This window comes from Cupressus sempervirens, chromosome 11 (genome assembly GCF_028749045.1).
Source record: "Cupressus sempervirens isolate cs-2001-9-10 chromosome 11, ASM2874904v1, whole genome shotgun sequence".
NCBI classification, from domain to species: domain Eukaryota; kingdom Viridiplantae; phylum Streptophyta; class Pinopsida; order Cupressales; family Cupressaceae; genus Cupressus; species Cupressus sempervirens.
In genome coordinates this window covers 449,421,237-449,447,546 of record NC_143128.1, presented here as the reverse complement: position 1 = coordinate 449,447,546, position 26,310 = coordinate 449,421,237, and the positions used below count along the sequence as shown (strand labels likewise).

At 34.8% G+C, this 26,310-nt stretch overlaps 1 protein-coding gene across 1 annotated transcript in view; it reads left to right on the top strand.

Moving 5' to 3' along the window:
- The window catches only part of PFD3 (prefoldin 3), a 46,436-nt gene extending 22,044 nt beyond the window's left edge, over positions 1–24,392 (top strand). The window contains exons 4-6 of the mRNA XM_089810261.1: positions 23,528–23,647; positions 23,725–23,826; positions 23,956–24,392. Coding sequence (XP_089666387.1) covers positions 23,528–23,647; positions 23,725–23,826; positions 23,956–24,030 — 297 coding nt within the window. The 3' untranslated portion in view covers positions 24,031–24,392. The remainder of the gene's footprint in view (positions 1–23,527; positions 23,648–23,724; positions 23,827–23,955) is intronic.
- The last annotated feature ends 1,918 nt before the right edge of the window (positions 24,393–26,310 follow it).

Genomic DNA, 26,310 nt, shown 5'->3' with positions numbered 1-26,310 from the left:
CTGCTATGTCTCACGATTTATTTGCAACATATATTCACATGAAAACAAAGGTAATACCATGACTTGATTGTTGGTCGGCTTACAGTATGAGCAACAATTAATAATGCATGGAATGCCCAACTCCGAGAGGCTTATAACTGCAAATGATGGACTATGCATTAAAGTATGAATACGATTGAATGCAATGCTTGTAATGAGGTGTACCAAGTCGCAGGAATATTGAGAATAGAAAAGAGGTAGTGACTCTGTTTGCCGTGGTCCGCTTTGTCAAGATGAGAAAATATTATATGTGCTCAAGAGCTACCACACAAAAGACTTAGCCTTCTTGGTTGCATGCTCAATTATGAGCAAGATTGCAAGGATGGCAAGAGTTACAAGATACATGGCCATCGGTCTAATGTGGCAATCAAAATAATATTAATGTGGCCTCCCACAACAAAATAATATAAGGCCGATGAGAAAACTTTATAGAAATATGGATCGCTCAAGTTGGAATAATGTTAAGACCATAGCCAATGTTGGAAAAATATTAAAACATAAGATATAGGGGCCGGTTGTATAAGATAATATAAAAACATAAAATAATATTACTTAAAGGTAGCTATTGTTCTCAATTTGATTTGTGCTTGAGTAATTATTTAATTATATAAGTTGGACTGGATAGCTGATGGTTGTCCCATAGTATATATACGCTGGCTTGCATAGCCATTTTTCCTTGGTTGTGGTGGTTTAGGACTCCTACCTATTCTCTCAATGGTAGGTGGTGCCTCCGTGCCCAATTCCTTTTCTGGCAATGCTTCCCCCCTTCGTCGCAATCCTGCAAGAGAAATTTATCATGGTAATAACATATTTCTCATAATTTTAAGAAATCAAAATTATCATAGCATATGATCATATTAGCCATCCATTTCCAGTTCATATATCATCATGATGATTAACCCCTATTCCAATTTCCAGTGATATCATAACGAATAATCATCACTTCATTGTCAAATGAAACCATAATGAATTACAACTTTAACCAATCATTCAACTTCGCATTAAGCCTCAACGGCTATAAAGGTGCATTATTGAGCCAAAAATTGGGATGTGACATTTCCACAGATAACAACAATGATGCAATTGTGATACCCCTTTTGAAACTTACAACTTATTAGGAATTCTATCAAACAGTTTGTATGCAGGAACTTTCAAAGGAAATTTTTTAAGATTAAAGTTCTTCAATAGTCACAATGGATTCAATTTTATTTCCAATATTGACGTTTATTTTAGGGATTGCACATTTATTCATCAACCAAAATAAATATATTATTTCAAAACCATACAGACTTTAAGAATGACATTCATTCGTCCATGCACATGCAATGATTCAATCAACTTGATTAATAAAATTATATTCAATATGATTCTTCATAGTCTCTCGGTTTTTTCAAAGCATAACTAGTAACAGAAAATAGGCTATGAAGTTTACAAAGCCTCGGTAATGGCTTCACCCTTGGGGCTTTGCTTACTAGAGTCGACTGATAATGATTGGCGTCTACAAATTGTCCCACTACTCATGCCCAGTAGTATAAGAGGAGTGGACAATGCTCAGACTTGTGGCACAATATTTTTTCGTTGAAGGATCCACAAGGTACTCATTGCTCATTTAGAACCAACTCATCACGTAGATGATGGGTTTGAGAAGCGATTTGTTACCAATCCAAGGCTAAGCTTCCAATTGCTATGTAATCTTTATACTTGAAACCATTTGACAGAGAAATACAATACTCATGTATTTGTAGGCAATAACCACAATGATTACTAATAGAATACTTGAATTCGTTCTTTTTCCATGGTGCTGACCAACATGAGCGTTGCTTTTTAACTTTTGGCCAGACTATATTACTATTTCTGTTGCACACCCAAATCTTGTGGAACTGCTGCTAGTTCTAACTCGCATACCCAAGAAGAAACGATGCCATCAAGTATAGCTTGTAATCAGAGAGGAAGTTGTTACCTTTTGTTACAATTGCACACTCAACTGGCGATATTCAAGATATCTCATAAGAATAAACCCACAGTGGTAAGGAAAAGATTCACAATTATTTCTTCGGGAAAGCCACGAGTTGTCCATACAAAACTCCAACCATGTGAATCGCACCAAGCCTCAGTTTTGTCGATAATTAATTGCAAAGCTAATGAAGCGGCTTTAAATGTTGTATTAGACCCGATAAAATTATTTGCCTAAAACATTCATGGCCTCATTTTAGCTTTTCTTGTTGGTGGAAATTGAGAATTTCATATATGCCAAAGCTTATATCCTTGAATTAATTAAAATTCACAATACAATTTGTGAACAAGGCAAGTAACAAATTGGCCTGTCAAAAATAATATACAAATTTTATAAACTGATCTTCATGCCACAGAAAAATAACGCTCGACATTAGAAATTCCCCATATATATAAGATGCATATAGGTGTTAAGTTCATGGATCTTGGTCAATTGTTTACACTCCTATAGATGATCGTATTTGGGCAGATTGCTAGAAGAGAAGACTTATTGATTTCGGCGTGTCTTCTAATTTGTAATCTAGCCCTCCATTATACCTGACTCAAGGGGTATGTTCATTGAATGGACATGTCCCTCTCTAGGTTGGCCTATTTAACAACACAATTCTTTCCTCAAGATTGGTGCCCATTCCAAGAGTTACTAATGGTTAGTAACTAACTAACCACATTAGTAAATAGAAGGCTTATAAATGCCACAAGGAAAATGCCAATCTGTTTAGAGGGGACAATATGTTCTAGTGACCAATACTTAAGGGAACTCATGCATCCAGATCAGACTGATCTGAAAATCAAAATACTTGTCTTGTCAAAGTTACAAGGAATTAACATTCCCTCTTAACTTGATAAGTGATAGAAACATATCTAGCAACATCAATAGAGATGACTAAGCATAGATATACACTCTATACCTTTTTGAATTTCAAGCATGATGTATCATTAGACAAATGATACCTGAAAACACATCATATTGCAGATCTTGTAATATAAGTTATCATCGGAGCTTGTGATCAAATCACTAAGCATCGTTCGTAATACAAACTATCAAATCACCTAGGCTTGTGATATGAAGTATTACTTGAACTTGTGATAACAGTATTACATAGAATGCAATACTCAGGATAAAGACTAGAGAATAATTAAATTCTCCCTTTACTCAAGTTGTGACGTCTGGAGTTTTAAAAATGTCATTGTCACAACATGATCTTGATTTCGTCCAAGATCTAGATTCTACCAGCAATCCATTACTAGAATACCTTACACAGGATAAGATCCAGAGAATAATTAAATTCTTCCTTTATCCAAGTTGTGACTCATTGGCACACAACATGATCCTGAATTAAGATCTGCCAATACACTGGATAAAATCCGGAGAATAATTAAATTCTTCCTTTATCCAAGTTGTGATTCATAGACATAGAAATGCCTCCATCACAACATGATCTTAAATTCATCCAAACTTGCTAGTAGTTCTCTACTGGTTGGAACATTATCTCAGAGATCGTCACCTCTTATAATGTCTTTATGCAAGTGTTCATTATTTCAGAAATTTTCACCTCTTAAATAACAAACACAAATGGTGAAGCCCCATAACAGTGAATATCCTGACAATAATATAAATAATCATAAGAATACAAAACAATTCAATCATACTTGGATCTTTCCTGAGATGATCACTCTCAGAGAGGTTTGTTAAGAATACTTGCTTTCTAATTTCCAGTACTTAAGGATAAAGTCTAGAGAATAATTAAATTCTCACTTTATCCAAGTTGTGATTCATAGACATTGGAATGTCTCTTTCACAACACAATCTTGAATCTATTCAAGATTTTCCATGAGTCCTCTATTGATTTAAAACACCATAAGATCATTTGCTATCACTGCAAATTCGTGTTGGAAGATTGTTTCCTATTACTGCAAACTGATGTTGCAAGACTGTTTGCTGAGAAATGCTTCCACACCATGATGTTTATAAAGGTAGGCCCATCAGATGGTTGCTCACTTTAGATTTTCTAGATTCCTACTGGATATCAAATCTTCTGAGCTCCTTATTCAAGGTTGCCTTGATGAGATGTCAGACTCCCTTTGAATCCAAAATTCTTTCCTACAAGAACATTCTTTAGAAAACAAAATCAAGGCATATGCTCTTCTTATAAATGAAAGATATTACCAACATAAGTTAAAAGAAGAGCTCAAGTACAATAGATACTTATCTTTCCATCATAAGCTTGATGAAAGCTTTTGTACACCATCTTGACATGGTACACTCAGTCTGAGTTTGTATAACCTAGAGCCTGGGAAGTCAACTTGATCTTCTAGGTACTCTCTCTGACATATAACCTTCTTATAAGATGATACTTATGATTCTTTGCTACAAATTCTTTATTACTCGGAAATCAATAAAGCATGGTCTACTCCCTCTGAGTCAAGATTCACCATTGTAGATCATTTAGCTTCTCCTTTTGTCAAGAAGGCATACCATGCTAATATCCATGATCTTAGTGTCATAGCAGGATGTCACTTTATTCCCTCCTTTCTAAGAGAACCAATACTAATAATCTAAATAGTCATAAGGTTATATAGAATGCATCTTTTCTAAGTCCACAATCATTAACACTCCCTCTTGGACTTGAGGGAAGATCATAAATGCCTTGAGTAAAATGTTTTGATATCGCATATGATATCATGAGCATTGGCCTCCTAGAATATCAACGATATTCACCAAATACTCTTTGAGTAATGGCCTTCCAGAATGGTAGATAGTCACCAAATATTACAATGAATTTTGTGCTTGACTATAGTCTCCAGCAGCTTGATGTATCCTCCTTTAATATTCCCGACCTGACAAAGCCTTCCCAAATGTATCTCCCATCTAGAGGTCACAACCTTCATTTCTGGTCAATACCGTAGAATCTGCACATGAGTGTGCAATCATAAGTCTATATGTAGATCATCATTGCAGCATCCTGCAATTCATAACACTGATGCCTGTTGTTTGAAGGCCAACTGTCGATAGTATCTGATATTCTAATTTGTATAGACAATTACGACCATAACAACATAGTATTTATTAAACATTTGATATCTTATTCTGCCTGCAAATCTGTGTTATCTCTGTGATTTTCTTGGTGCATTCAGAACTGCCTCTTGAATAATAGTTTGCATTCTCTCCTTTGTAGTTTAGCCCGACATATAGCATCAAATATTTTCCTTGATGGAAATGCCATGTTAGATGTTTGCCACATACGTTGCCAACTGGGAGTAGTTTTTCCTTGATTTGTTCGTAGTCTGATATTATCTCCTCATATCATAGTCCTGAACCCAAGAATAAAGCACATTCGATCCAATTCTTTAGAAATAGCATTGCAGACTTTGATCCATGCGACATTGTCATTGCTAAATTGCTATGCCCCGCTAATTTGATCTATTTTTCTATTCCTTGTCATGGTATCCATGTGGGATTCAAGCGCTTTATACATGACGACACTTTCTTGTCCATGTGTCAATTCGACCATCTAACATTCGGGAAGTTTGGTGTTACCTAATCTATATTCTAAACAAAAATTGATGATCTCTCACATTAAAGTAATCACAGATTTGTAAGGAGGTGAGTTTACTTATTATAATTGCCACCCTTGATAAAATCATTACAGGACAAGTTAATATGAGTCATCTCTGTTTTCATTTGATGTGTTACAGCAGGAGTATAAAAGTGTTGATTAAATTTGGTAGATAATCACTACATATTCCATGTTTTCATATCCCAATGCTCCTTCCTTGTGAAAGACATGACCATTCATATCCTCTAACGGTGGCCTTCTATGCATGCAGATGTGAATTCAAGAATCATTTGTGCAAACTGGCAAGCACATAACCATTTCTGATCATAACCATCTCCGATTAATAACTATTTTTTTAATGTATATCTCCCTATATTCCTTTCTTACATTTGCAGTTTTCAATCTTGACCCCTCAAACACATTCCATTATTACATAGCTTCTGGTGATGGATCTGTATTCCAAACACAGCCACAATTCCAAAGAACTCCACCCACGTGCCTCAATAATACTGATGTTGGTATTAGATAATGCTCACGCTAGAACCGGGATGTCCGCCGGCGCTGCTATGAATGTACTTGCACTCAATTCAACCTAGAATGTCAAGAAAGATCAGCAAACAAAATGAAGTCTGCCTCAATATGATCTAAAGGTTCTTGATTATTTGAGTAATGTTGCACAATTTCCAGCAGGAGTCTCTCATTTACTTCCCACGCCAATGCATAGACAACTATTCTCTTTAAATGCAGCTCTGTAGTAATGACACTTCTTGATACCACGCAATCGCGGGTTCAAATAACAAAGCTGGATGACACTAATAATGATGTTTCAGGTAGACAACTAGCTATCGTATTGAAGGAACACACCGTAGGTCGTAATGGCCAGTTATAACCCCAAATTGCAGTCCTGTTAGTAGGGTTTAATTGCCGTCCAATCCTTCAACAATGCAGTGTCCAAGAAGCCAGGTAAATCACGTCCAGATATAGGGTCTTTGCATGCTGAAAACAATATTACTTATGCATCTTTATCAGGGATTTGCAATGCTTGGAATCTACAATGTTGACCGCCCAACTCTGAAAGATAATTATTATCAATCTATAGCTCAGAATATCATTGTAGTCCCACATAATGACAATCTTTTGAATTGCCAAATTCTTTATCAAGCAATAGCTTCTCATCCACAGTAGAAACAATACAAGTAGTCACAACAATCTACAGAAACCTCAGATTAAACCCAATGAATTTGAATGGATCTACCTTCAAGCGGTTAAGCTTTCCACAAAGGAATTAAGCTCTAATACCATGTTAAGTTCATGGATCTTGGTCAATTGTTTACACTCCTATAGATAATCCTATTTGGCAGATTGCTAGAAGAGCAGACTTATTGATTTCAATGTGTCTTCTAATCTGCAATCTAGCCCTCCCTTATACCTAACTCAAGGGGCATGTTCATTGAATGGACATGTCCCTCTCTAGGTTGGCCCATTTAACAACATAATTCTTTCCTCAAGATTGGTGCCTATTCCAAGAGTTACTAATGGTTAGTAACTAACTAACCACATTAGTAAATAAGAAGGCTTATAAAAGCCACAAGGAAAATGCTGATCTGTCTAGAGGGGGCAATATGTTCTAGTGACCAATACTTAAGGGAACTCATGAATCCAGATTAGACTGATCTGACAATCAGAACACTTGTCTTGTCAAAGTTACAAGGAATTAACAATAGGAAAACAATACTGTTTCTTTTTAAAATTGGGACCATCTTCCCGAAGATTAATCAAACTTGGATATTCCGATGATAGTCATGCAACAAAGATTAAAGCTCTCGGCACTTCCATTATTTTAAAATCAAACTTTGTAATACATCTTTCACCTTGAAAATAGCCGATTATTGGCCAAAATATAAATGTTGATGTCCTAAATAAATAATAATTTCCCTTATAAACCACGGAAAATACAAAAAGCTGTGAATATTTCCTTGAAATCCACCACAGAATATAACATGCTTGATTATTTGCCATTCACAAATAAGTCTCAGCACAATGCTCAAATATTTTGTCTTCAACAATAATGCAGTATTGAAAGGTGAGTTCTATGATTTTAAGAAAACTTGAGAATTGCTGCCAATACAAATCAAACCTAGGCCAACGAAGTTGCGCCATAACTCATGGCAGATATAAACCTTATTGTTTTTTTAATAATGACCTTGGCCAATAATATATATTTTTCCATGGCAATACTAGGGCACTCAGATGTCTTTAAATCTGACAATTAACTATTTGGAACATATAACTTTCCTTTTCAAATGATATTCTTCCGTCAATAATTCTGAGATACATTCATGACAAAGAAAACCATTTCATATGCCAGAAAGAGGTATTTCTTGTTCTCCAAATTAGATGATAAGGCAGATATAAACCTTATTGTTTTCTTTATAATGACCTTGGCCAATAAATATTTTTTTCCATGGCAATACTAGGACACTCAAATGTCTTTAAATCTGACAATTAACTATTGGGAACATATAACTTTCCTTTTCAAATGATATTCTTCCGTCAATAATTCTGAGATAAATTCACAACAAAGAAAACCATTTCATGTTCCGGAAAGAGGTATTTCTTGTTCTCTAAATTAGATGATAAAATTCCAGAACTGCAAATAGCTTAATTTTTATAATTCATGAAACCTCACAGGTTGGCAGGAAAACCAACTCTGATACTACTGTAATATCCCCTACTGGATATACTCCCCAAAAACTCCCAAATAATTTTCAGAATGCAAACAAATAACTTAATGCAATAATTTTTCGATAAACCAGTAAATAAGCCAGCAAATGCTCATAAAGCAATCCATAGAATTATTATTGTATTATAATAATCAGCAACAAAACAACATAACAAAGAATTCAATCTTAAGTACAGTGTCACAGTCAGATTGGAAAAGCTAGAAAAGACCTGGAAATCCAACTGCGAACTCCTTTGTGAATTCACCGCAACTGATGAATTGGGTTTTTGCGTCCAATCCACCAACGAGAGCCCTAAGGTTTCCATCCTCAAGATCCTGAATAGAATCCTAAGCTTCCTCAATTTCTTCAAAAGAAATCTCAAAACCTAATCAATATCCACGCATATCCAAAATGTGTCTCCCTTCCTCCTTTTAATGCACCAAGCTGCAACTCTTCACTTTCCACTTCTGTGTCTCTTCATTCTCTTCAGTTGCCTTTTTCCCTTTTAAATTTAAAAATGATCCCTTTATATAATTTGCACTTAGGTCCAAAAGCCACTTTTTAAATATTTGTTAAAGTGGACTGATATTTCCCAATGTCCCAAAAATGGGACATTACAATAGCTAAAAATCCCAACCCACAGTGAAGTTCTCCCTTTAAACAAGATATTTGAAATTATAGACCAACCAAGAAAAGAGTAACAACTTCTGAATTCAGCACCTTGAATCTCTTTTCTTGGTGCTTGGGGTCTACTACATAGGCCAAGGATACATGATTAATGAAGCTTTATGTATAGTACGACACTTTGTAGCTTTTGGTAGATAGATTCTTATGTTGTGTGTCACATGGGACACAGTTAGCTGGTTTTCAGTATTAGATTTTGAGGATATTTGGACTTGAAACATGATAGATCCTTATCCAAACTGCTGTAGAGTTGTAGGATAGCTTGTGGATGTCATGGAGGAGTTGCGGATATGAACCTGTGTAGCCATGGCATATGATTGAGAAGGTCTGCAATGGATTGATCGTTCATCCCATGCATCATTGGATGAATATGGTGGATAAAACAACACATGCTATCCGAAGTAGAGATTATCACTCTAATTCTTAGGAACTTGCAAGAGGCAGCACCGTGTAGATTTAATTATAACATGACTAATCAACCAATTTTTTTCAGATCTATGGGGTCCGCTAATGTGCATTGTATTGTTGTGCTAATCAAGGGGAATTCACTAACTAGCATGGACTAATTCTGGGGCTTCATGATTGAGTCCTGATTTATAATAATTGAGAGCCTTGCAACCTGTTAGATCTTCATCTTACTGAGTGCATCCAATGGCATGCATGTCCATTGTACTTAGAGCATTTGCTGGGTCGCACAAAATACAACAGAACTGCAGAATTTTGAACCATCGATGATTATCAATTTGTCAATGCGATTTACTACATCTATGTTAGATAAGGTATTGCAATGAATCATTTGTAATAAGGATGATATATTCAAGAGCCATTTCTTTGAGTAACTCTACATTCTATACAAGTTGCATTCATCATGAGTACATACTACCATCCTTGGATAGATGGGTAAACGAAGATAGTGTAACAAATGTTTGGAGGGCAATTGTATGATATATGTTAGGGATAGCACAAGAAATGGGTATAATGGTCGTACTTGGTATAGTTACAGCATGAGCTATTGTATATGGCTAATGATGACTCCTTTTAAAGCACTTCATGGTTATGATATCCCATTACTATTGAATTGTGGTGCTCATTGAGGAAACATGCCTACAATTTTGGACACACAGGCAAATACAAAATGGACTTATATTGTTGAAAAAACCATCTAGTGATAAATAAACAATCTAGTTATGAGTGCAAATAGGATGAAACATAAAGAGGACCACCAATGGATAGGTCACAACTTTTAAGTAGGTGACATGGTCTTTGTTTATTTCCAACCATATGAGCAACCCACATTGAAGGAACGGGCTAAAATAAAAGTTTTAGACTAGGTAGTATGAGCCATTCAATAATTGTGCAAATGTGGCGTCCCCGCCAAAATCTGACAATTATAAATATAACAATTCCCCTGAGAGAACAAAACAGAGGGCTAGCTAAGAAGAATGTTGTTAACAGTGATTACTTTAGGGGAACAAAATTGTAAATAAGGAGCAGAGGATAAGGAACTTGATAATGACCACAAGGGAGACTATACTGCGATTATTGCTTGTATACTATGTTACCAGATTGACTCCTAGAAGGTGGAATTCAAAATTTGGTTTGCTGCAAAATTGGATCTGATTTGGATTCGCTCAAAATTCCGCCAGTCAGGTAAATTTACTTAAATTCTCTCAGGACCATATAAGAATTTTGGATGAATTTGGAAGACTTTTGATTTCGACAGAGGAGACCAAAATGAATTTGGGGCAAATTTGACTATATGACCCTCAAACCTTAAAAGTGACCACTAAAACAAGCAAAAGGGTTATTTCATGTGTCATTTGTGCATTTGTGAATGAAAAGAAAAACTTCTTGCTTCCATTTGTGTATGAACTGATTTGCTGCACACACACACACACACACACACACACACACACACACACACACACACACACACACACACACACAACCTGTATGGATGAGCCCAAAATCAAAGCCCAACACCAAAAATATTTTTATGAATTTTGAACCCGCGTCCGTACAGGAATCCAAACCAGCAACTTAGCTTATTTATATAGGGCAGTAGTCTAAGAAAATAACTAGGTCGACTTACATTAAGAAATTTGCAAAATCAATACAATCAACCTTGATAAACAGGCTCCTTATGATAGGGCAGCACTCAAGAAAGAAATCGCTTATTATTAATATTAAGGTTCTAAATGAATAATTGTTGTTAGCTGACCTATAATCCAATGATGTGATTGTGAAAGGTGGGTTCTTTAATGAGGTTTGAGGATATAAATATGAAAGTTTGTGTTTTGAAAGGGGGTGAAGATTTTATTCTATATTCTGATTTAACCTGTAGGCTCGAACTGAGCAGCAGAATTCTACGATTAGCAAGCATGAAAACCAATAATACTCATTAGGGACGGCTCCAGAAAAATACATGCATGAATATATGGCCAACCATAGTTCATAGATTTGGACTTCCAAGTGTACTTGACAAGCTCAGAATTTTCAACTCGACAAATACTCAACAAAAACTTGGCAAAAAACTCAACAACTTTGCATGTCTTAAAAATCAAAATCTCTTTTAAAACTTTTTTTAATAAAATTTTATTACAAAAAATATTAAATTTAAAATTGACATCTCGAAAGAGAAATGCATGGTTTTATAGCAAAAACATGGGAAAAATGCATTTCCACCAAGATTTTACCCGCATTGACATTTTTACACAGGGTTGTACGTGTCTATGTAAATGTGAGGGTTAAACTCGTGAAAACTTGCCCAACAAAAAAATTAGAGTACTGGGCAACTCAGAGAGTACTTGCAGAGTTTGAGACTGTGTTGTCAACAATCTGAAACGACATTTTAATAACATTGTATAAACAAAAGGAAAAGCTATATATCAGAAACAGCAATATAGGACTTTAGATGGGCTTTAATGTCAAGGCACCAATTGAAGCACAATTGGATAATTGCGACTGCACTAGACAAATTATCAGACAAGCGACCAGTTAAAGGTCTTTCTGACCTTACAGCAGCATACAATTTGCTCATATATAATGATGAGGATCAGAAATAGTGATCATCATATTACTTTCAGACCAATATAACTTTTATATTCAATCAGTATACTCCAGCTATAATAAGTGACTGATATGGACATCCATACAATCTTGATCAGATCAATACTTGTAAAGTTTCTGCTAATTCTGAATAATCAAATCTGCTATAAAACCTTCTTAAGCTTGCTGTTCTGATCTTCTTTAATGTTTGACCTTGAAAGGATATGATAATATTAATTTATCCTTTTGAAATGCATTTATCACAGCAAGTAATTGATTTGTGGCAGAGTTGCTTAAAGGAGCAGACTTGTATTCTAATGTGTGTCCTTTAACTACAACAATACCCTCCTTATATACCATAACAAAAGGGCATGTCCCTTAAAGGGACATAACCCTATCTAGGTCGGCCCACAATGTCTTCTCATAATCGGTGCCTAGAAGGAGATTTACTTTAACAACAAACATAACTAATTAGTTAATGTTTAATTCTTATAGTCACCACAAAAGACTGCCGATCATGCCTATTCAAAGGGCAATGTATTAATAGCCTTTATGATGGTTTTATATGCAATAAGAGGAATGTGCGATCTGCACAATCAGACCGTATGAGGATCAAGTTATAGTTTTAACACTCCCTCTTAACTTGATAATCATACTGAGAGATAACATATCTAACATCATCAATTACGATGAATAATCATAGAATGATACTCCTAATCTATCTGAATCTTCTTTTTAGCATGTGGTATTATTGAACACATGATCCTATGTCATATTACAATATTTGTGATATGTCATCACTTATACTAGTGATAACAGTGTTACAATGAATACAACATACATGATAACATCCACAGAGTAACTAAATTCTTCATTTATCCGAGTTGTGACCCATAGGTATTGGCATCCCTATATCACAACATGATCCCGAGTTAAGATCTACCAGAACATAAGATAAACTCCGGAGAATAATAAAATTCTACCTTTATCCAAATTGTGACTTATAGGCATAACAATGTCTATATCACAATGTGATCTTAAACTCATCTAGATTTGACAGTTTCTCTCTGCTGATTAGCACATTGTCTAAGAGATCGTCATCTCTCATAATGTCTTTCATACAAGTGTTCATTATCTTAGAGACTGTCACCTTCGAAATAATGAATACAAATGGTGGAGCCCATAACAGTCAATAGCTTGACAGTAAAATTATTTTATTAATAACTTAAAGAATACAAATGAATTACAGTTCAACCATACCAAGTCTTTTCTTAAAGTGCTCTATCTTCACTCGAGAGAGAGGTTTGGTGAGAATATTTGTTGTCTGATCCGCAGTGCAAATGTATTCTAATTTTACAGTATTCCTATCTACCATCTCTCTTACATAATGGTAAGGAATTTCGATATGTTTAGACCTATGATGAAAAATTGGATTCATAGAAAGCTTGATTGAACTCTGATTATCACAGTGAATAATCGTAGGATTCATGGCTTGACCAAATAATCCCACAACTAAATTTCTATGCCAAACTGCTTTCCGAGAGGCTATCATTGCTGCAATGTATTTGGCTTCTGTGGAACTTTGTGCTACTGAAGAATGCTCTCTGCATATCCATGATATCATCACTGAGCCTGAACTGAAACATCCTGAGGTGCTTTTCCATTCAGTAACACTTCCAGCCCAATCTGAATCTATATATAAATGTAGATCGAATTCAACCTTCTCATACTTGAGCCCAAGGTTAAGAGTGCCTTGTAAGTATCTCAAGATGTGTTTGACTAGAACTAGGTGAATCTCATTTGGCTCACTCATAAACTAACTTAATGTACTAACAGCATAGCAAATGTTAGGTCTTGTATTTACCAAGTACATAAGGAACCCAATCATCTGTCTGTAGAGAGTAGAATCTATGGAAGGTGATTCTGTAGCTTCTTCCTTAAGTTAATGTAAATTAGTCTCCATAGGAGAAGACATAGGCCTACAGTTCCACATTCCAAATCTTTTTAAGATGTCTAATGTATACTTTCCTTGATCGAGAATGATGCTGTCAAAAGTCCGCCATACTTCGAGTCCTAGGAAGTAATGAAGGAGTCCTAAATCTTTCATCTCAAATTCTTTGATTAGATCTTTCTTGCATTGATCTATGAGATGATCATCACTTGTTATTAGTAAATCATCAACATACTATATCAAAATTACTATATCATCTTTATCCCTTTTATAATATAGATTTGGATCACCTTCATTCTTGAAGAATCCTAAGCTAGTAAGATACTTATCAATTCTTTCATACCATGCCCTTGGAGCTTGTTTAAGCCCATAGAGAGCTTTCTTGAGCCTACAAACAAAAATTTTAGGGTTATGAGATTCAAATCCTTCGAGTTGCTCCAAATATACCTCGTCTAGAATCTTTCCATTCAAAAATGCTATTTTTACATCCATCTGATGTGCTTTCCATCCCTTCGATGCTACAATAGTGAGGACTATTCTTACAAAGGTGTATCTGGCAACAAGAGCAAAGGTCTCTTCATAATCAATCCCTTCTTTCTGAGAGAATACCCTGGCTACGAATCTGGCTTTATATTTTTCAATGCTACCGTTAGCAGCATGCTTGATTTTAAATATCCACTTGGAAGAAGCAACAGATTTTCCTTCAGGTCTTGGAACAATTTCCCAAACATCATTCTTCATAATGGATTGGTATTCTTCTGTCATTACATTCTTCCAAGTTGTATGTTAAATAGCATCTGAAACATTGGTTGGTTCTGATTTAGATAAATCATTCATATTTGCTGCATAACTAGAAAATCTTTTGGGTCTTTTGCATTCTCTGAATGTTCCAGATAATGCAACAAAGTCTTGTGCTTCCTCTACTGTCTTAATGGCCCAAAGTGGTCATTTCTTAGAATTTTTGGTTTCTTCAAGACTGAGGTTTTGAATTTCATCTTCAATTTCTTCAATGTTCTCCCTCTGAGACTCAGGTTCAGTATTTCCTTCAGAACTAGGTAAGGGAGAGAGTTCTTCAGAACTTAGAGCTCTTTTGAATGCTAAATCTTCTTCAAAAATTACATTAAGCTCAATATTTTTTTGACCAAGTATTAAAATCCTATATACTTTAGATGTTTCACTATACCCAACAAAAATACCTTTACTCCTAGAGGGTTCTAACTTAGTTCTCTTTTCTTTTGGAACATGTGTATATACTGGACACCCAAAAATCTTGAGATGACTTATATTAGGTTTAACCTTATTAAAGACTTCTTCAGGAGTTTTATCTCTAAGGTAGGAGTGAGGACTTCTATTTTGAATATAGACAACAGTACAAGAGGCTTCTGCCCAAAGATAATATTCTAGATTTTGATCAAATATCATATAGCTCTTGCAACTTCTATAATTGTCCTATTCTTCCTTTTTGCTAGCCCGTTTTGTTGTGGGTTATAAGGAACGGTATGCTCCCTCTTAATTCCTATTTCTTTACAAAACTCTTTAAACAAATCTGAGGTGTATTCCCGTCCATTATCAGTCCTAAGAGTTTTGATTCTATGTGTTGATAAGTTTTCAGTTAAGGTTTTAAATTCTTTAAATCTCTTAAGGATTTCTTCTGATTCTTTACATTTTAAGAAGTAAATCCAAGTTTTCCTAGAGAAGTCATCTATAAAAAGTATATAGTACCAGAATCCTCCAAGAGAGGAAACAAAACATAGGTCCATTTTAATCTGAGAGGATTAATTCCAAAACATTTTTAGTTTTTCTAGTGCTATCATGAAATAGACTTTTGGTGTTCTTACCCATAGCGCATCCTTTGCATATGCTTGAATGATCTTTATTTAACTTAGGTAAACAATAACCATCTTCTCCATAGTAGATAAGGTTTTGAAATTTAAATGTCCTAATCTTCTGTGTCATATTTCGTTTATATCAATAGCTTTATGAATTAAGGCTTGAGTGGGTCAATTAGGTTCTAAATTTAACTCATACAAATGCCCCTTTCTTTGATCAATCAATTTTGCTTTCTTAAATGAGGAGTTCTTAGTCCAAGTTATTACTTTACCGTCCATAAATGCAACATTATATCCATCATCTTCAAGTGTTGTAACCGAGATTAGATTCCTTTCTATTCCTAGTACATAGAGTACTCCTTTGAGAAGAAGAGAACTACCTGACTTTAGTTTCAAGGTGCAATTTCCAATTCCTTTGACGAAATGTGTTGAATTACCACCGATGGTGACTTCACCATTAATCTTTTCTGATATAGGGTCTAGTGCTTCTCTGTATCCTATAATATGTTGAGATGATCCATTGTCAATCACCCATGCCTTACTTGAGACTTCATTTGATAGTGTTGAATACAATACACGATTCTCAGGATCATAGTTATCTTCTTCCCTTGTAATGTTTGTACAGTTCACTTGCTGTTTGGAATTCTCAGGGCAATTTGATTTGTAGTGTCCAAACTTTTCGCATCTGAAGCATTTTATTTTGGATAGATCTTTCTTAGGTTTGTCATTCTTTTGATTACCCTTCTTCTTCTTGAAGTGCTTCTTCTTGCCTTTATAGGAATTTGTGTTAAGAACATGAAGTTCTTCATCTTCAGTTTTTAACTTAACGCCTTTCTTAAGTTTTCTAGATTCTTCTTGAAGACAATCTCTGTTAAGTCCATTGAAATCAGGAAGATTGTCTCTGACACTTACTCCTTGTGTGAATGTTTCCCATGAATCTGGTAATCCATCTATAGCCATCAGTTTTAGTTTCATGTCATTGATGATGGTTCCTATACTTGCAAGTTCATCTCTTAGACTAGCAACCCATAGGAATTAAGAAGTCATAGATTCTCCCTCCTTTATTTGTATATGATTTAGCTACCTTTTTAGTGCAAGAACTCTAGTTGCATTGTTAACCTCATATGCATTTAATACTGCATTCATCATATCAAATGTTGTTTGATGTTTCATTAGCATGGGTACTATTTCATTTTTCACTCCATCTAATATGATCTATATGGCTTTCCTGTTTCCTTTACTCCATATAGTTTTATGAGGTTCAACAGTAGGTTGTCTGGATGCTGAATCAACAAATTGTTTTACATCATTTTCTTCGAGAATCATCATGATTCTGAATTTCCAAGCATCAAAGTGTTCTTTCCCATCAAACCTGTCCTCGGGTCTGATTGTGTATGCCATTGAAGATAAGAGAATGATGCTAGATATATATCAAGTTTGATTATTTAATTTGCAGAGCCTAGGGTTGACTACCAGAGCTCTGATACCATATAAAGTTTTTGCAAATTCTGAATAATCAAACCTGAGATAAAACCTTCTTAAGCTTGTTGTTCTGATCTTCTTTAATGTCTGACCTTGAAAGGATATGATAATATTAATTTGTCCTTCTGAAATGTATTTATCACAGCAAGTAATCAATTTGTGGCAGAGTTGCTTATAGGAGCAGACTTGTATTCTAATGTGTGTCCTTTAACTACAACAATACCCTCTTTATATACCATAACCAAAGGGCATGTCCCTTAAAGGGACATGACCCTATCTAGGTCGGCCCACAATGTCTTCTCATAATCGGTGCCTAGTAGATTTACTTTAACAACAAACATAACTAATTAGTTAATGTTTAATGCTAACTTATAGTCACCCCAAAAGACTGCCGATCATGCCTATTCAAAGGGCAATGTATTAATAGCCTTTACAATGGTTTTATATGCAATAAGAGGAATGTGCGATCTGCACAGTCAGACTGTATGAGGATCAAGTTATAGTTTTAACAATACTAATATACATCAGTCATTATCCAGAGATTAACAATCTCTTGTATATTCAGATTTGTCTTTGTTTCATCAGACTTTAATTTGCATAAGTATGTGTAATATAAAGTCAATTTTGGATGGTCAAAGGCAACTTCCATTATATTGTGGTTATAGCATCATCAAGGATCGTATCAGAAGATATTTTGACACTATACATTTGCATATACTTTAAGATTATATCAGAGACAACAGTTGATACCAATATCAACATAATCCTTTAATCTTGCATAAAGGATAAGTCCTACATTACACATCAGATTATATTGCATTGGTTACCTATCAGCATATTCAGATCTATTCTGTATATCAGTGATTCACTGTAAATTCATTCCATATACATATCAGTTCCACCAGTAAGACTTATACAATTAGTGGAGCAGAGGAGTTTCCATATTATACAAGTTGGATCTATAATCTAATTCTTACTCAGTGTTAAGGGAATTAACTTAACATTTGTAAGGCTTTAATAGAAAGAAGTCTCTTGCAATTGAAGTTACTGTAATAACCTGGACTGGTTCTCTCTGTTAAACCAAGAGAATATGTAATATTCTTTGTGGGATTGTAATTCTGTTGTCTATGTTAAAGCAACTCAAGAAATACATGAAGAAAAATGATAACAAATATTGTATATTCACAGCTCCAATCTCTAAATAAATGGTTATAATAAATTTTGCAATTTTAACCATCAGTGCCAATCTCTAAACATGATATTATTTTCATTGACAATTCACTGTTTCACCATACAGTTACAAATAAACTTCAATTCTGTAACTATTCTTTGACCATCCAAATGCTCAAGTAAATACAACTTCATATGAAAGCCCTAGAATGATTTTACTTACAGCAGATCACCCATGCTCAATAACAGGGTGGTTTTCCAACCAAAATGCAGACCCTAGCAGGATAAAGTCACCCATGAATTTGCAGTAGTCTGGGGCACCAAATCTGATTGCAAATCACAGACAAACACGGTTATCTCTGCCCAGCAGCAAAGACTAAACACCTTCAGCTGGCGTTAGTAAACAAGAAGCCTGTTAGGAAATGTGCCCTCCCACTGTGCACAGGCCGAACTCTTCCAATAGATGCCCAGTTTGATAGCAACTTAGGCACTCAATTGCAGCATTTTAACATCAAACTTCCAAAGTACTAACCACCCAGAAATCAGTATTTCAGATACTCACAAATCAGTGGCCAGACGCCCAAATAAGCAGATATAATTGATCAGAAAATGCAATGACAAATATTCAGCAATGTAGCATTTTTTCTCACCAATTTGCAAATTGAAACCACACCCAGCAGCAGAGATGATTGGCATGCATAAACAGATTTCTCAATCACCAAATATTCAAATGTACAAACTGTGTCTCCCAGCAACAGCGGATACTGTAGGAAGACTCCTAATTTTCAAACTTTCAATTCTCAGAACTGAACTCACTTGTGATTCTCAGCCAAAACTTCTTCCAAAGCAACAGTAGTACAGAAATGGAAGATGCAAATAAATTCTCTTCTCATCCACAATAGATACAGTAGAGAAGTAATAACAATTTTCAGTTTTGCTATACTTCAGCAGCAAACTTGCAAAGACACCACTCATAAATCAGACCCTTATACTTCAGCAAGGGCATGAAAAATCAGACCTTCACGAATGTCACAAAGACAACAAAAGTCAATAAATATTCAAGCGTGCTTTTTCCAATGAAATGAGCTCATATTTAGAATGCTTTGTTGATAAAAGTTTCCAAAGAACTCAACTTCAGAAACTCGGAAAGTTTCCCAAATGAACTCAGCTTAAGAAACATTCCAACACAACATCACTTCAAATATTTAATACTCAGCTTAGGCATATATTAAATGGCCCCTTCCAATGATGACTCGACCCTCAACTTAAGTGAAATTATTAAGCTAAATTACAACTTTATAATAAGCCATTCAATGATTTAATAATAATTTTGCCACTAAAATTATAATAACTCCCATGCTCATCATTTAAATATGCTGTCTGAAATAAGAACCACACTTATTATTTCTCCATGTGACCAAATGCACTTTCCAAAAATAGAAAGGGTCCATCTCAATCAAAACCCTACTTATCACAAATAGTAAGTACACAAATCTAAGCCCAAATGAGGTCCAATCTGAGCCAAATAGAAACCAATGTGTAGCTTACTGAATTGTGGAAAATACAAAACCCTCCCAAGCTAAGTCACTACCTCAAAAGACCCTCTATCCACAATAATTAGCCTACGAGAATCACAATAATAGGCTAATCCCTGAAAGTCCGATGCTAGCAAAAATGGGGACATTATAGTTTTAAGTGAATAGTCCCAAAATCGCAAGAGATCCAATAAGGGGACATTGTAGTAGTATCAAAACATTGCATTTTTGTGGTTATGTTGCATTGTTCTTAAAATGGGGCATTACAGTGGTAACAAAGCTAATGAACATGCTAGCTTGTGGGGAAAAGTTTCAGAGTAGTAGAAGATAAAGGCAATTGAGTCACTAGTATTAGAATTAAAATAAACTATCCAAAAGATACACTAACATTTATTTTTTGTTCTTCCAGTTTTATAGATATGTTTTTTATTTATTTTGCACATTTAAGATTCATTTATGAGACTTGCGGCTCATTTTTTTGTCGCAAATATGATTTTTCTGACGTTTTTGGCCTTTAGCATAGGGTATGAGTTTTTTTCTCTGCAAATTGTGCTTTATTCTCTCTAGCTCAAAGAATTATTTTTATGATCATTTTCTTTGCTCATATGATTTCAACACCTGTTTGTAGCCATTTTCTATAGACGCTTACATATTCTGTTTGCAATTTAATGGTATTCAACCTTGTCTAGTGCTTTCTTTTAGCATTTCTTGAAATGGACAACTGTTTTTCTTCATTTCCTGAAATGGACGACCATTTTACTATATGTTTTGGCTCTCACGACCATTCTTGGTTGTTTCTTGCAGATGTGTTTTTAATGCCTCTACAGAACAGTTTTTTCCTTTGCGACCTATGGTTTCTTTGATTGATTTTATCTGCTCTTATCTTGCATTTTTCTCAGACTTCCATTTCCTGTCAAGTAGGCTATGTCAAAAACCCTTTGAGTTTTGGTTGGATCGAAATTTTACTTCAATATTCTCTGTGGGCTTTTTGCAAAGATTTTTGGGTCTTCATCAGATTTTATTGGGTTTATCAAAAATCGGTATCTCGAGATTCATGCTACCTGAACTTCATCTTTCTTGAAGCTTGTAACTGAATTTTCTTTTGTTTGTGCATTGAGATTTGTGCCTCGTGTTTTGCACTCTGTTTTTTGCTTGTTTTGAATTTCTCATTTTCCATGGAAAATGTGCCTATGGTGTATTTGACCAACATAATGTTGGAAGGCAAGTAACGATTCAACAATAAAATTTCAACACATGGAAGCAACAAATAATGATTGACTTCACGTATCATCACCTCGATGAGCTCATTTTGGGTAAACAGTCTCATTCTATTAGAACTGGACAATATCATGATAAGTTTGACGAGTGCAATTGAGAAGCAGTCATGCTTATCAAGCTTTCAGTTAGTGATGATCAATTGCCATAAGTGCCATCTGACAAGACAACTGCATAGTTTTGGACTATTATGAATCATCTCCATTAGACATCAGATAAGAGCTATGCATTCTTCCTAAATAACCGACTGTTTTCTATCATGGTGGATGAGCGTATGTCCTTATAGGCCTTACATGAGCATCTGACAAAGTTAAGGACATTCGAGACTAGCTTAAGGCCATTGTTTGAAAAATGGAGAAAGAGGATATGGTAATTATCACCCCTAAAAGTCCCCTCAAATTTGTAGTAACAAATGGAGAAAAAGGTAAATCTAATACTTACTATTAAACTAAGTCATACCATTTTTGCCCTATGTATGTTGAATCACATAATTTTCTGTTTCTTTTATGTAATTTGTGTGATCAAAAGCTAAGTCGCATCTAAAAGTTCTATTGAAAGAAAAAATGGTACTTCAGTTTCCAAGTGCCTGCACTATTAGGCCTCATTCAATGATTGGCTTTTCTAAGTTCTCTTCCCTAACAGGCACTTTTTTAATATGGTTTATTGTTGAGACCAATTTTTGAATATGTAAAGACTAGTCATGACTTAAGGGATGTTCAGTTGTGATTAGCAATAAAATGATTATGTTCTTTGAGGAAGAGTGCAGAAAGAGTGAGTTGGCCTTCAAATGTTGCATACTGAATCTAATTCTATACAGATAGGGTGTTAATGAAAAAAAAAAATAATAACTGGTTGCTCTCTAGTTGTGATTATCATTGATCTATGTGGATCTTCTCATCACCATTTTAAGCTGTGAGGTGCAAATTAGTTATGTTAATTGCTTTATTTCAAATATTTTTCAATTTGTATTATGTAAATCTGATCAATGCTACTGAACTCCATTCTCAAGCATTATGCATTTCTGAAATTCTTATATTTATTTTATGATTGACAAGTTTTGTTGTTCTTCGGTTAGATTATATATTTACTTGTTGAAGAATTGTATATTAATAATTCTTCTGAAAGCAACCCAACCTATTGGCAGGGGTAACCATTATTTCAAAGCATATAAAGAATATTTATAATCATTTACCAAAACGTTTTATTGGCATGTGTAACTTATGCAAGTCAACAACGCTATACTGGAGTACAATATTATAATGTAGATGTTTCAAATCTTTTTCTTGGCAACCGTGCTCTTCTTGACACTACTTGTACAGGCATTTGTGGTTTACAATTTAACTTGTATCTGCTAATGAACTATCGAAAGGTCTACTTGATCATCAGAATCTCCACCAAAATCCATCTCTAGGACTTCTAGGGGTTAGGTCATATAATTTTAGTTTCTTTGGTTTGGACTAAAGCTGGAAATGTTGGTGCCTTTTATTTCAGTGCTTCTTGATATATGTAAATGCAATTGAAAAAAAGTGAATTAAAATAAATGGAAAGAATATATAAATGTTACATACTAATTATGAATTATATCTGTGTTTTTGCTCAAAATCTTGGTTAACTTTTTCTTCAAGATTCATCTGATATATTTTATATTCTGTCCAGATGTCCTGCAAACTTTTTGTTTGAATGATTGAGAAGTGGTAAGGAATGAGACATTTTGACCGTTAAGGGCTTCAGGATAGTAATTTTTCTCACTTTTATTTTTGTGTTTTGAAGTTACATGTCAGGGTATGTCTCCTGTGCCTAGTAGAACCATCCCCTGTAGCAAGGAGAAATATTCTACACCTCTATAACCAAAAGTGTACACCTCTTCAACTTTGTCCACCATCCCAGGGTATACATATCCTGCTTTCCAAGCAAAATACCAAAAACAGTATATCTATATGGATACAGTGATCATGACATAACGTTAAGATCATCCACCAGTCAGTGCTATATATTTGGACAAGAATTTGCTAGCTGTATTTCTTCTGTTGACCCATATCAATCTGGCTGAAACATCTGCTTATCCTGCAAATATAATCTCGTATGAAATTATTTGAGAAATTGGTTGTTTTTAAGCTTTTGGTCCTGATTTAATTTTGGAGTATATAAAAACCGTAAGAAATCTTCATTCATTGATATATTGGATCCATCTCTCATTTTGAGTTCCAAAATTTAACTACAGGCAACCACAGTGGATTTTGAGCTTGCAGAAGGTATATATACTCAGGCTCGTATCGAGGCAACTAACTCAGTATGTCTGTGGCTGGGTGCAAATGTTATGCTAGAGTATCCATTCGATGAGGTAGATGATTGTTTCTCTTTGAAGATTATTTTAAGTTCTCTTGAACACATTGATAAACGATATGATTCTTTATGCAGGCTATTGATCTTCTTAAAAGGAATCTGGAGAATGCTAATTCTAGTTTGGTAGCCATCTTGGAAGATTTGCAGTTTCTGCGGGATCAGGTGACGATAACACAGGTATTAAGATTTGATGTCATATTCTTGTTCAATCTTTGCTGACTTCCAGGTGTCTTAAGTTCTAAGTGCCCTTTCTTGGAACACATTCTAATTGTGCGGTGAATATTCATGCTATTGATTTATGCTTAGGTAACCATTGCTCGAGTTTACAACTGGGATGTTCACCAGCGCAGAAAACAACGTCAACCAGGGACAGATGTTTGATTTTGTTTAATGGCAGTATTCTGCAATCTATGTTATTTCCTTGACCTTTAGCCAGCCTTTGATGATGTTTATTACATGATGTGCCCTTCTTTGTGGACTGTTAGCTCCATGTATCCATGTTTCCTTCATCCTTCCCATCAATATTAATTGTGTCACTATGAAACCCTCTCAAAATATGGAAAAATGGTTTTAATTGATTGCTCTTTCCGATTGTTGTAGAAGTTTTATAATTAACCTATAGGAGCTTTTGAAGCTCTCTGGAAATCGCCCTATTTTTTTCTTGGATAGAGTGTTCTAGGTTAAAGAGTACTATTAAATATCCATATTTTAATTAATATTATTCTCTTGTTAACTTGAACAAACTAGTTATGGTCAGATTTGGCAGTCTGAATTTGCATTTCCGAGGATAAACTCTGGTAATATTTTTATGGCTAGGATTTGATACCTTGATATAGCTTGTGCTTTTGATACCATAACAAACTCTCCTAAAAGTTTCTGTTCAATTCACTGTCTGCTAAATATTGGCAGCACAAAGTTTAATGTTTAATAGGTAATTGAAACCAGGCATTATCTATCATCGGTATTTTTCACGGATGCTAGCCAATTCAAATAAATTTTCAATTACATAGGTAATCAGAAGGGATGTGGTGAGAGGTTTCACAACTTAGTAATTCAGTGATGGAGATTGAGCTAGACATGTCAACTTTATGATGGCCAAGTATTCAGTTCTACATTGAATACTGAAGTAGATCTAGAAGCCAAACAATATAGATAAAAATATTGAATTTTTAATGACAATCCAAAATTCCATGGATGACAGAGCTGGCATTAAACCAGTCAGAAAATCAAACCAAGAGTACATTGATTGTTATGCTCATGATAGATAACTTTTGCAAGAATAGCTTAAATAGCTTAAATAGATAACTTGTTGCAAAAATTGATATACCTACACATCAAGCACTTGTAAGTATTTTAAAACTAGTATGGGCCAATTGAGCCAACTTTGCTTGATTTCTATTAGTGAGCCAAATTTGTGAGTACTGAGCCTTCATGTCTGGACCCACGTCAAATTGGTAAGATTCTGTCGTGCAATTGCAATCCATGGCAATGCATTATAAATACTTTGCATCTTGTAGAAACTTAGCTTTGAAAGCTCACATATGACGAGATGTCCAATTCATAAAAAGCGCAAGTCTTTCCTATGCCTATACAAATGATCCTTGACATGCATGCTTTGTACGTCGTGCCTTTTTTGGCTAGGAAAATAATACCCAATTTTTTCCCCCATTTGGTCTGATGTTTTTATTGAGTGAGAACAAGTGTAATAATTTGACACATTCTTTGTGATGAGGATGGATAGTGGTCTTGTGGTTAACTTTGTAATAGGCATGCACAGTAAGGGATATAATAAGGCCCCATTTGTAAGTGCAAGTTCAATATAAAATGTAAGGGAGCTGAATCATGACATTTTTCTCTATTTTAGTGCCAAGCAACTGCAATTTTGCTTCTGGGAGCTGAATGAAAACATTATTGCTTTTGTTGGCGCCCAATTTGACAGTGTTCAATTTTGCTTGTCACAACCCTCATGTATTTTGGCTTCACTATGCCCATCGTATTTAACCAATATGAGATAATTGTTGATGGGTCTCCTTTAGTCAAGATTGCGTTAGTAATATTCTCCATCATCTCCCATGGGCTCATCATGTGTTGGAAGTTGTGAAAATCTAATTTTTTTTTCAAGTCTAGAGATTCTCTGTTCAAATTTTAGATTGCTAATATGGAGTTAAATTTAACTGTGGAAATATGATTGTTTAGTCATTAATGCAGCGGTTGAGTTTGAGCTCCCAATGGCCATTGTGCCTATTCAAGATCACTTATTTAGTGGATTTTATATGTTCAAGGCTTGCCTTACATAAGTACTTGCTACTGACAGTTCTTTCTTGATTCATAAAGCATTGGGACAATCGACAAAGTATTATATGACAACATCACAATATTTGTTAAAAATCACAGGTTGTTGATAGGTAAATGATTCATGTAACTGAATGCCTAGATGTCTCCATTTGGGGATATGAATAGAAATCCTAGCATAGTTTTTTCACTTGTCAAATGTGCTAATATGAATGTAATGGATATTTGATGGACGTTGCAACATTCAAAGATGCTACAAGTTTTGCAATTGTCATTTATTTATCGCATATGGGGATTGATTGCTATGTTAATTTTATTTTATTTCATGTTTCTGATGTATGTATATGCGTATCTGATATCCTTTTTTTA